This window comes from Solanum stenotomum, chromosome 2 (genome assembly GCF_019186545.1).
Source record: "Solanum stenotomum isolate F172 chromosome 2, ASM1918654v1, whole genome shotgun sequence".
NCBI classification, from domain to species: Eukaryota; Viridiplantae; Streptophyta; class Magnoliopsida; order Solanales; family Solanaceae; genus Solanum; species Solanum stenotomum.
This window is the reverse complement of record NC_064283.1, coordinates 58,371,464-58,381,496: the sequence shown is the minus strand read 5'-3', so window position 1 is coordinate 58,381,496 and position 10,033 is coordinate 58,371,464. Positions and strand designations below refer to the sequence as shown.

The following is a 10,033-nucleotide window of genomic DNA, read 5'->3' as shown; positions in this document are numbered from 1 at the left end:
ATCTTATAGTCCAGAAACTTTGCCACAATAAACTTCTTCATTCCGACATCCTCTTTTTTGTACTTCTTTTCTAAAGCATCCCAAAGTTCTTTTGAGGTTTTCACATTACTGTACACATTGTACAGATCATCCTGCAGGCCACTCAGAATATAATTTTTACACAAAAAATCAGAATGTGTCCATGCTTCTGTTACCAAGAATCGTTCTTCAGGCGGAGTTTCATCCGACATAACAGAAACGTTCTCATTAATGAACCTCTGCAGACTCAACGTAGTCAGATAGAAGAACATCTTTTGCTGCCATCTCTTGAAGTTGACTCCAGAAAACTTTGCAGGTTTCTCAGTCGGTGCTAGGGCAGCATTTGAACGATTGTGTGCAACCGATGTTGTTACAGCACTTATTGTTCCAACATTTACTTGACTTAAATTAGTCATTTTTCTGTCACAAATGACAAACAATTTAGTATGTGAAATACCACCAGTAAAGAATAAATTCTTACACTGACTGTTTCTGATTTAACGATAAAGTTTTTATGTTCTTTTAATCGTTAACCGATTAATCTCCAGAAACCTCAAATACAGAAACTATTAAATTTCTTAAGATTGTTATCTCCTGTATTCAGGTTAGTCAAAACTATAGAAACAGAAAAAAGATGAAATTGACAGAATGATTTTTAATCTGAGTCTATAGAAATCACTGTGTTTCCTTAAGAAATTTAATCCCCTCACTGTACCCGAGGTTGCAGATTAATTCCTCCCAAGATAAAACGGATTAACCTGTTAAAGAAGTAGCGGTACCTCAAACTTCAATAACTTCAGCGAACGCAAGAACAACAACAAGAGCACACACAGACTCAGTCGATCGACAATTTTATTTATGTAAGAAAATGTATGCAGAGAGGAAAATTTTTAGTGTCTGAAAAAATGAAAAAGACCTCTTATTTATAGCCATTTGCAGCAAGGAACGCGTCTGTTCAGAAAAATCTGTCCAGACCCGTTTTTTCCAGAACATTGTGTCCTTTGGAAAAAGTAACGACTTCTCGGAAGGATTACCGTTTGTAAAAAGTAACGACTTTTTGGAAGGATTACTGTTACACGTGAATTTCAAATAAATTCAGTTACGCCAAATTAATTATGTTATTTAATTAACATTCTGAATTAATTTATAAGAGAAAGGAAATAATTTAACAAGATTGATTAAATAAATTTTGTCCAAAAATATTATCAATCAATCATTTGCCGAAACCGAGCGAGCGACGACGACGGCGCGAGGGGGCACCTTCTTCTTAACCCTTTAAGAACTAAAGAAAGTGTTTCCTAATATAAGGACAATAATTTCCTTTCTTCTACTAATATGGTAAAAATGACCTTTCATTTGCACTTTTGGAATGACTTTTCATTTTCCCTCCAAAATTGGTTCCCCCACTTTCATTGGTTCTTCCACTTTCCATTTTCTCTTTTTATTTCTCATTCACACCTTGCTAAACCCAACATTGATCACCACGATATTTTTGATAGACACACCAAAGTTTAAGTCCAAATAGAATTTGTCCACAATATTTAGAAAAAAATCACACATACTAATACAAACGATGAATGATCAAATTCATGGGTTTGGATTTTATGACAACAAAATTACTAAATGAACGAGGTTATTTATGTCAAACATGGTGATATTGATCACATGACATTTTTATGGACACACCATATTTTAGGCCAAACAAAATTTGTCAACAATATTTAGGAAAATTGGCATGTATTAATACACATGAAAAGTAATCAAATTAATAATTTGAGTTTCACGATCATGAAATTACTAAATGAACAACATTAGTTTATAGCGAACATGGTATGTATAACCATAAATTTTCGATGTACACATCAAATTTCAAGTCAAACAAGTCAATTGTCAGTATTCAAGAATATCAACAAGTACATAAAAAAACGATCAAATTTATTAGTCGAGTTTCACAATCTTGAAATGACTAAAGAAAAGTCATTTGTCCTGGCAAATATGGTGAGTATTGATTACCACCAGTATGTTTTTTTATGGATGCACCAAATTTCAATTCAAAAAACAGCATGTAATAATAATAATAATATACACGAAAAGGAATCAAATTCACAAATTCTAACTTCATGACCATCAATAATTTAGGAAAATAAGAAAAACAATAAATTGTTAAGACATGAAACTCACGAAAAAAATTGTAGTTTAGATATATATTTTTTTACCAATAACTCAAAACAAAATACTACTACTAAATTTCTTATATATACCATGTCATATTATCCAAGATTATAAGGGTGTTTATGAAAATTTACTCCAGTATTTTTGTGTCACATATCTCCAACTCCAAATAAAAAACTTCATCTCGAGGAGATGATCTCTTATATACACTTACAATTTGAACAGAAGAAAATGAACCGCAGGACCAAAAGAACCAAAAGTTGTTGGGAGGGAAAGACTTACTTGAAACCATTACTCATTCAAGAATAGAATATTGTAAAAACAATCATAGTAACTGCAAAAAGAATTCCCCATCAAAAAGATGAGAAAAAAAGGAAGGCCACAAGTCTAACAAAAAGATCACTAACACTTATAAAGACTCCAAATCTAGTCTTAAATAACACTACAGCTGCCTAGCCTGACTCCATTTTTATCTCTTAACTCTAGCTACCAACTAAAATATGTCATCTACTTCTTTACTATACCCTCACCCCCCACACCTACATCTTTGTACAAAGAACCAATGAACAAAGCAATGAAAAAACAGTAAGCAAATAACACTAAAGACCTGAAAAAAATGAGGACTAGGAAAAACTGGTGTCTGCTCTGTCTGCTCCTATGATGATTTTGTTACTCGGGGTTGAGATCTGATTGCGCGGTTGGAGTAGTACTAGCTGTGGTGTTGTTTTCAGCTTGGCCAATGATAAGGGGGCGGGCTCGTCTAGGCTTGGCCTGCTTGTAATCTGTATCCTCCTCGGGGAAAACGTTGCTTCTCATTTCCAGAACCTTCTTGTGAGAGTTGGAGTGCAAGGATGGAACGAATGTGGGACTTGCAGCAGGACGGTACTCAGGGTAGAGCCTGCCTTTCTTGTAGCGAACACCACAGGCGTTACAGAGGGTTTTTGGTCCCATTGGACCCGTTCTCCATTGAGGCGTCTTTGTTATCTCGCAATGCAAGCATTTCCTAACTGCTTGTGGCGTGGGCTGGTAGTTATCCTGATTAGTCTCGATTGGAGCTAGAGGAACTGACAACTTGATTTTCTTTTTCTTCTTCATGGGAGACTTGGCGAAATTCTCAGAGTCCAATGAGTTAACTCCAGGGGCAACAAATTGCTGGGGAATTACTGATGTTGGAAACATGAGGTGATTTACTGGCCGGGGATTAAAAGTTGTAGGACGAGAACGTTTAGTCCGAGCACGTTGTGGACCACGGGGGCATGGACTAAGAGGAGGAAGTGTTTTCCCCGGTCCCGAGCTTGATGTGGATGAGCTGCTGCTGCTGCTGCTGCTCTCAAGTACAGAAACAGGACTTGAGGTCAGGAATTTGCTATCAAAGGACTCCTTTTTGACAGAACAATGTTCTTTTCCCAGTGTCAAACCCTCACAAGAGAAGGAATCCTCCACGAACGTTGAAAGCCACTCGAGTTGAACGATATCCTCGTACTACAAAAACAGAAGAGAGAATCATATGATTAGAGTTTATATAAAGTTATATATGGACAAACACAAACATCACAAAATTAAGCAAAACATATGTTTTGCTCGAATCATCCAAAAATGTTGCTGCACCATGTCATATCTTACAAAAATAATGCATTGTTGGAGGATCTAACATGGGTGGAGCAGCATTTCCAAAGGGTCCAAGTAACATAGTTCTAAACAACACACAATTGATAACAACAACATACCCAGTGTAATCCCACAAGAGAATGTTAGTTCAATGTGCGGCTTAAGCTATTGCAAATTAGTACCTCCTCATTTATTATGACGGACCCTCAAAAGTCAAAACGTCAACCAATACAAGTGGAAATGGAAGGAAGCAAAATTTGTATGATTTTACCTACCATGGAGGACAACATCCTTATGGGCATTAAATGGAGAAACAAAGTATCCAACCGAGTGGGTGTCGAATCATCCAAAAGTTATTCAGTGTTAGTGGATCCAACACGGGTGCAACGATCCAACGAAGGTTTTAAGTGACTTTAAATAAGGCTGGCACCCCTTTACCCCACCTAATAGTAAATGCTCTTACATCATACAGATTGAATTTGAAAGTGAAATTTCAGTTAAAAACTTATCAACAAATTGTTATCAGTAGAATGTGTGGACAATTTTATCAAATTCTAAAATCTCCCAAATGATTGAACTGACTGTGTATCTGCAACAAGTTTTTGAACAGAAAATTTAAAATCCTACCTACCATTACCATGCTTTTAAGATGACGTGACATGGCCGGACACCACCATCATTTGAAAAAATCATTTTTAAAAGTTAACACCGACAACCAACAACAACAACATGGATGTACGCAGACCTTACCCTGCCTCATGGATGCAGAGAGGTTGTTTTCGTAGTCAAATACTTAAGAAAGATAGCAACCAATCCCACAATAAAGACATTCGAATACAACACGTCCCACGACAATTACTTACAATTATAATGCATAATTTTCGTAATTCTGTTTACTACCACATTAATATCCAAAAAATCCCAAAATCATGATGATGCAAATTTAAGAAAATCACAGTGAAGTTCAGTTGCTGCAGACTGTACTCACCGGAACTGAGAGCTCCGCCGAGAAGTCTGAAGCTGAATTGCTATAACTGCCAGAGAAAAGAGGGTCGGAATCAGGCAACGGATCGTTCCAAATGCTTGGAAAATCCTTACAATCAACAGCGTCAAGGCCACCACACTCATTCTCTGGGGAAAACTCAATCAAATCTTCCATATGGTCAAAGAAGCTGCTACAATCTATCTCATCCACGAAATCCGAACCCATGCTAAATATTCTCTTTTTATACTAAACTAAACTTTTTACCTGTAAAATATCAAAAACAATACAATGAATTATGAATGTACAGATAGAAAATTCATCTACATTTCAATGCAACAAAGACGAAACTTGAATATATATACATACACAGAGAGAGCATCAAACTACCTAATTTTCGATGTGAATTTGGATACAGAATCTTCGAAGTTTTAAAGAAATAAAATTTACATATTTAGAAACAATACAAGAAGTACTATAAGTCGCAATAATTAATAATTCAAAATATCATAGAAAATCGTGGTCAAAAAAAGAATATCCTTGACTCTCCTAAAAATGCAACATAATATACATACACACGTGCACACTCTCCCTCTGTTCCATTTTATGTGGCGTTGTTTCCTTATTAGTCTGTCTCATAAGAATTAATAGCACATTTTTATAGCAACATAACATCATTTCGATGTTTAATACCATAAACTTCAAAATATCTTAGAAAATCATGGTCAAAAAGAGAATATCCTCGACTCTCCCAAAAACGTAACAGAATGAATATACACATACACGCTCTCTCTCTCTCTTCCATCTTATGTGGCATTGTTTCCTTATTAGTCAATTTCAAAAGAATTATTAGCACATCTTTATAGCCACATTACATCATGTTGATGTTTAATACCATAAATTTCAAAAAATCATTCTTTCTTTGTTAAATAAACTCAAACTCCGTGTCTACTGTTCAGTCAAACACCGTCACATAAATTGAAACAGAAAAAGTGTGTACATATATGCGTAATCATGAGGTGAAGGGTGTGGGCCACCCCACCACCACCTCCCAACATAATCTTCAAGCTGGAGCAATGTTGTCATAATGATGCTTGCCAGCACAAAGGGGTTTTTATGGCCCATTTTAGCAGAAAAAGTTGAAATTCTTTTTAGATTCTTGTCAATCAGAAAAAAAAAAAAAAGTAAAATAAATTTGAGAAAACAGATGGGGCCACAAACATTTTATGGTTGAACCGACAGGTTTAGTAATTTGAACAATCAAAGTATCCCGTATTCACACAGGATCTTTTTAAAGAGACCTGAATGACTGGTTCCGCAGCTCAAACCCGTCATCATCACACTTTAGTAATTTGAATAATACTTGGAAAAAATATGTGAAAACACAAATGCTAAAATTCAAAAATCAAAGCATCCCACGTTCACACTGAATCCAAAAAGAACTGATTCCGCAGCTCGAACACGTGATTGTCACACTTTAGTAATTTGAATAAATCGAAAAAAATATGTGAAAACACAAATGCAATAATTCAAAAGCATACCTCTTGAGAAATGCAGAAAAAAGTTGTCAAATTCTCCAAATTTGTCAAAATTTCACTCAAGTAAATAGCTTTTTACCCTGAAATATCAAGCAAAAAATGTCAGAAAAACATCAATACAATGCAATTGAAGACTAAAAAGCAAAACTTCATTTAGAGAACTACAGAGCCAACAACTAAACAGTAATAAAATTGCGAGCAAATTGACTCGAACACTAACATTTATTGCAACTAAAAAGTAACTCAAATTGCGTGAAAACTGACCCGAATACCATAACTCTAAAAATAACACTCATAGACTCCAGAAATCATGTTTAGCCATAAAATTTCGAAAAATTCCGAAATTCTCAAGTTTTTGCTGTTTTCACCTTTTTCTCCTTTCCAATAATTCACAAAAATTCAAAAATAACTCCAATTTATATTCCTCCCCAAATTACAAAACTGCAATTTTCAAATATTAATTTTTCATAGCCAAAATTCAAAAACTCCAATTTGTATTCTTCAAATACAAACTTCAATTTATATTCCTCCCCAAATTACAAAACTGCAATTTACTTGAACCAAAAAAAAGTAAGAGTGTATACTTCACCTTATCAAATAATGAATTTAAATGCCCGCAAACTGATTCGGACACCAAACACGACCAAAGGACACCACACTCAAGTAATTAACACGATATATGTATTGATGAGAATCAACAAAAACTACACGCAAACTGACTCGAACACTCACACTCACAAAGGCACTAAACAGTACAACAAACAACAACAATAAAAATAAAAATAGAAAAAAAATTTGATGTACCTTTGAAGAGAAAGAATAATAGAGAAAATGAAAAAAGAGTTTACTATTAGTATGAGTTTATAAAATGATGAAGAAGAAGGTGCAAGTAGGTGAGGTGAGCCTCTTACTCATTGCTAGCTGTACCTTCTTTTTTAACTTTTTATTAAAACCAATCAGTCAATCTACACACATATTTCTCTTTCTCATTTTCACACGGGTCCCATACGTTTCTCACCGCTTTCGAATTTCAAGCGGATTCAAAATTTAAAATTTATTGATATAGTTTGACTTGACGTGAACTTATAGAATTTGTATGAGTATAAATTATTTTATTAACGATAAAAAAAATTAAAAAATTAGAATTAAATTATTATTAAATATAGAAATAGAGAAGTATTGGAAACGCCTCTCAACTTGATACAAATTATAAGTTTCATCCCTAAACTGTCGATAGTCTTAAAAACACTTTTCTACTTGACTAACTAAACTTATATTCGTCCTGATACAAATTATAAGTGTATTTCATTCTTATTACAAGATTGTGTGTGTGGGCGGAGGGGGGGGGGTGTATTTAAGTTCAATTATAAAAGAGTATTTTTAAGGCTGACAATAGTTTGAAGATGAAACAAATAATTTTGATATATTATATGTAAGATATGTACTTAAATTATTAGATTTAGTTGGATTCACAACTTATATTGTTCCTTTATTACGTAACAACAATAATAAGTAACATATATTTTCTTAAGTAATTTTGATCGGATATATAAAATCTTCTTGGATGGTGTTTTTTTTTAAAGTTCATTCAAAATCAATTTAATACAAAATAAATCATACTCCATTTATTTTTAATTTATACTCCATGTCTTAGTTAAAAAATAATTATTCTAAAACGAAAATGTGTATAATGATATAAAATATCCTTAGAATTTTCGGTCACAAATATATACCTTAATAGGTTAGATTTATGGAGTTACTTAATATAGTAAACTAAGTAAGATTCATTTCTAAACAAAGGGAAAAAAACATCTAGAATTAATACTTTTATTATATATGTATCACATTATAAACAAATTAAAAAGAAAAAAGTGTCGATCTTTCTATTCCGTCATTTGACTTATGTTTTTCTCATAACATTCAAACTTAATAACTTTATGAAATTGCGAAATCTTGTTAAGGAATTGTCTGCTGATCAGTAAAGTTATCAATATAGACCGACTCAATCCAACTCGATCAAGTTTCACGGGTTGACGGGTATGCATACTCGATCTGACTTTTANTTTCGTGATGCAGGTCCGGGCACTAGTAGTCAGCGTTGATCGAGCTTGGAGCAGTCTGATCCGGAGACGGGAATGAGCACACGGCGTCTTGTACTATTTCAGTCTCCATCTGTATATATAGACTTGTCTTTTACCTTTCGAGACATTCCAGTCTCTGTTGTCCACTTTTGAGACTTGTACTCATTTTGTTAGTAGCTCTGTACTAGTGACTTCCAGGTTCTGGAAGGGATCTTTATTTGTATTTATGTTTTTGGTTTGCTTCCGCCTGTGTATATTGTTATTTGTCTACTCTTGTTTAGTTTCTACCCTCAGACCCATTACTTGTTGTTCCGGGTTACGGGTTGGCTTACCTGCTGGTGGGTTATAGTAGGTGTCATCATGACTTGAGAAATCGGGTCGTGACAGCAGTCATGCCACCGGCAGCGATAGGCGATCACTGCTTGGCGTTGCTAGGGTTTTTCTCCACTTCGCTCCAATAATATTCGCTATTTTTAATTTATCATTACAATTTTACCCTTATAGTACAATTTACTTCCAAAATAAATTCACTCAAGATAACTAATCAATGCTGGAAAGTTCATAAGTTTATTTACTTTATTTATGACAACTTTTCACTTTAAATAAGGGTATAATAGGAAAAAAATTATTGTCCTTTCTTGATTTGTCAAAATGGACATCTAAAAGAGGAAATAGGGATGGAGGAAGTATTAGATACTCATTTCTGGGTTCGATAGATTTATAATCACGTTAAAAAGTCTCACTTATATAATAAAATACTTTGTATTAGAGATAATATTATTTTCTCGATTCGATATCGAAATATTTACTAGATTGATACGTAGCATCTGACCACAACCTTACATGAATATATTACATGCCTTTATTGTTTTGACATAACTTGTATTGTACTCATTGAATATATATCTTCCTTCCAAAATACTCTTCCCCTTTAATAACTAAAACCAAAATATAATTCAGGTAAACACCTATTTTCCAATTTTAAGTCGTTGGATTGGTGCAATAACTTAATATATTTATATAAATATAAGTTATACCATCATGTCAATTTAGCCGGTTATAATAGATTATTGGTCCTTTTTTTCAAGTTATTATATCAGTCTTGCTACGAAGATTTAATTATTGTTATAAGTAAACTTCATCTGAAGAAATAAGAAATCTGCTTAAATTCTTTTATAAAATATATGGTAGATTGCTAGCAAATGGCTTTTGGACTTTGGAATGAAACTTAGAGAGGAAAATTTGTCATAAATTTTGAATAATTCACTTGAGTAAAGTAAGTTTTCTAAACAACTCACAAAATAATAAAAGTAATTACTACTTTTAGAAAAAGAACTCATATTCAATGAAAGTGAGGAAAAAATCTTTTAAGCAAAATATAACTTTTCATATTAATTAGTTAAAACAATATCTTTTTCAGTAAGGTAAATTAAATGATTGTCACTTGCTTCACTTCTAAGATAAGTAATTAAATAGTTGTGACAATTTTATAAATTTAATTAAGAACCTAAACTTAGCCGGTCTACACTAGTATGCACTATAGGAAAATGCACATGACATGTTATTTATTTATAATAATAATAATAATAAGTTTTTCTCGATCTAAAGATATCTAGTAAACAATAAAAGAATAA

The 10,033-nt window shown here is 33.3% G+C and overlaps 1 protein-coding gene across 1 annotated transcript; it reads right to left on the bottom strand.

Annotated features, from left to right (window-relative positions):
- Window positions 1–2,468: 2,468 nt before the first annotated feature.
- On the bottom strand, window positions 2,469–7,190 carry LOC125856644 (GATA transcription factor 8-like). Its single transcript, XM_049536234.1, has 4 exons — window positions 7,123–7,190; window positions 6,322–6,398; window positions 4,787–5,047; window positions 2,469–3,672 (listed from the first exon to the last, which is right to left on the bottom strand). Exons 3-4 carry the CDS (start codon window positions 5,006–5,008, stop codon window positions 2,860–2,862), a joined length of 1,035 nt encoding a protein of 344 aa, XP_049392191.1. The 5' UTR covers window positions 5,009–5,047; window positions 6,322–6,398; window positions 7,123–7,190; the 3' UTR covers window positions 2,469–2,859.
- Between the last annotated feature and the right edge of the window lie 2,843 nt (window positions 7,191–10,033).

Coding starts and splice junctions, on each gene's coding strand:
- LOC125856644 (XM_049536234.1), bottom strand. CDS start 5,008: ATGGGTTCGGATTTCGTGGATGAGATAGATTGTAGCAGCTTCTTTGAC. Junction 3,673..4,786: donor CGGCGGAGCTCTCAGTTCCG/GTGAGTACAGTC, acceptor CTGTTTTTGTAG/TACGAGGATATCGTTCAACT.